The 2,764-nt window shown below is 39.5% G+C and overlaps 1 protein-coding gene across 1 annotated transcript; it reads right to left on the minus strand.

Moving 5' to 3' along the window:
• Positions 1 to 1,081: 1,081 nt before the first annotated feature.
• LOC146835310 (E3 SUMO-protein ligase KIAA1586-like) lies at positions 1,082 to 2,326 on the minus strand. Its single transcript, XM_085599974.1, has one exon. The coding sequence runs from the start codon at positions 2,324 to 2,326 to the stop codon at positions 1,082 to 1,084; it is 1,245 nt and encodes a 414-aa protein (XP_085456100.1).
• Positions 2,327 to 2,764: the final 438 nt, after the last annotated feature.

Below are 2,764 nucleotides of genomic sequence, written 5' to 3' on the forward strand. Positions count from 1 at the left end.
TTAACTCAGAGGTCATGAAGCAAACAGCCAGACATAGTTTGACAGTCCAGACGGTATTTGGGATTCAGCCTTACCTGACTTATAGCATTACTTCCTATGAATTGTTTCTTTTAGTCAGGTTCAGGCTGAATCTTTTCCATCGTTTAGTTGTTTCTCCGAAGGGAAACAAGTGGGCCAAAACATTATTGCCTTGCCCCTGTGACGGGAGTTCCTCCCAGTCTACAATCCATACTATTCTCTTTTGTAAATATTATATGGTTCAACGCAAAAAATTACTTATTCCTTTACTAAAACGTTTGGGCTTTCGTACTTGTCGTCCAGCTCTGCTCTTCTTACAGTCACTGGAGGGTGAGGGGCTGGTTCATATTGTTTCAAATTTCTTACAGTACATCATGCGACATAGACCGAACTTAGGCTGATTTTATTTATCCGTTTTTATTGTCAGATTGACTGTTAAAATTAACTTGATGCTCTTTTTCCCAGGCACTTTGTATGCACTGTCACTTTAAATACGTGATTGAAATCACAGTGATCACTTTTGTCTGTTGTATTTTAAATCGACTGGAAATTTTAAGTGATGTTTTTATTATGTATTTTTGTCTGCATCTTTTATGACCTTTCTTCGGAAGGCCGAATAAAGAAAGTTTGATTTGATTTGATTTGACTTTTAACATTCTCTTTCAAATATTGCATATGAAATTGCCGGTGCACAAATGGCACATGAATCACATTTATTATGCACAGATTCAGCGACCATGGCCAGATTATAGAAGAAAAGTAGACAATATTTCTACTGACCAATACTAGTTGACAAATTATTGAATAGGTAGCCATCGGGTTTTCCTTTTTATCAGAGGCATTGGTCTAATGAAAGTACAGAATTCAGTCCACCGAGATAAATTGCAAAAAATAAAGTTTATTAATCTAACATTACACAGTTTAGTTAAAGCCCGACATATCCAGCAAATATGAGCTAAAGTACTGGATAAATACAAAAAAACGAAAATGTTGTGGTACTACATTTGGAAGCTTGGAAATTGCCATTAAAGGTTAAAAAAAGATCAGCAGTGTTTGTCATTCATCAAAAAAGCGTCCACATAGCTTCAAAAGGAGACTTTTGTCCCCCCTGGTTGCGTGAACGACAAGCTGTGTCATCAGCTGATCTCCTTCCTAGTTGCAACCATGTTTTAACATATGGTAGTGGTTCAAACCTTTGAATAGGTGGGCCTACACATTTCAAGAACAGAAGAGACGACAGACGATTTGTGGAAAGACAATTTCTCTTTGGTGTAAGCAGATCATTCATAGAGCTAAAGCTTCTTTCACATTCACCGGTGGATACAGCAATGCTTTCAACAGCTTTCATCAATGGCATAAAATCTAGAGGCATGCAGACACCTTTGACTTCCTTGTACTCTCTAAATCCCCTGATACTATCGACCACATTTACTCTCAAGATTTGACAGAGCTGCCTCACATCCTTGTCACCATATTGTATATCCATGCTGTCTTCTGGCCAGTTTTCAGGATAAAGCAATTTTATGTGCTGCATAAACAATTTCAAGTTATCTGCTTTGGGAGTGTCTGTCATTTTAGTGCTGACATGGGACGATTTTGTAGTGGAAAATCTTGTTTTTAGGTTTTCAGCTAAGCTCCTGTAGAATTGACCTGCATTTATCATTGGAAATTTACTCTTTTCATGCAGTTCTACACCCCTGAATTTTAGGCTGCTGCAGGCTTCCATGGCTTCCTCAGTGTATGGACCAGGGGTGTTAACCATTGATTCAAAGACCCTGACTGCCCTTGTCAGCAATTTTTCAGCATCAGGAAGAGTTGTATCATTGCGCTGAAGCTGGCGTGAAAAGTCACTCAATTCTGCTAGAGCGGCCAACATGACACCAACATTCTTTACAAATGAGCAAGAGGTCAGAAAATTGTTAAGGCCAGCATATTTTGCTCTATCTTTGGCATCACGTTTTTGGTCAGCAGCAGCTTTTGAGAAATGCTGGTGTAGTGATGAAGAGCTCTGCCAAACAGCCTTTACGCTCCTTTCACTGGAAGCAACCCAGCGAATGGAAAGAATCCGTCCAATTACAAGAAAACGCTGCTCAATTTCCTTTGCACACTGCCTCAGTTCCCTTTGATTTTTAGGTGAAGCATGGTACAAAGAATACAGTTTGTCAAAGAAAATCTGAAAGTGATTTATGCCTGACATTTCTTTCATAACATCTCCCACAGCTAGCTCCAACCGATGATTGCTACAGTGCCACACAAAAAATCCTGGATAGCGAATCTGAAGCTGTGTTGCAACTCCAGCCTGCACCATCACAGGCCAAAGCGATCAAACACTCTCGAAGAAAGTCCTCACGAAAGCCATGCTTGTGTAGACACTCAGTCACAGCAGTGATAATATCATTAGCTGTGGTGCCATCAAGTTCAAGAAAGTAAAAAAAAAAAGTGGGCACATCAGAATCATTTGCGACCGCAGCACGCAAGCAAAGGACAAGCACAGATTTTCCACTAAATGTGGTGGATTCATCAATTAAGAAGCATATTTTACGTTTTTTTTCTAATATGCCCTGTACAAGTTTTTTCCTCATGCCTGAAGCTATATGGTCTAAAATGTCAACACATGAATTGTAACTGTGTAGAACACGGCCCATATTTAATCCATTCAGCTGTTGCACATCAACATCAAGTGACATATCTACAAATGGCCGCCCATGTGTCCCTATTTTATATGCTGTACGAAATACACGGCATG

The sequence above is a fragment of the Triturus cristatus genome, chromosome 4_2 (genome assembly GCF_964204655.1).
Source record: "Triturus cristatus chromosome 4_2, aTriCri1.1, whole genome shotgun sequence".
Classification (NCBI taxonomy): domain Eukaryota; kingdom Metazoa; phylum Chordata; class Amphibia; order Caudata; family Salamandridae; genus Triturus; species Triturus cristatus.

Excerpts from the sequence above, each read along its gene's own strand:
- LOC146835310 (XM_085599974.1), bottom strand. The coding sequence starts at position 2,326 with ATGGTGCAGGCTGGAGTTGCAACACAGCTTCAGATTCGCTATCCAGGA.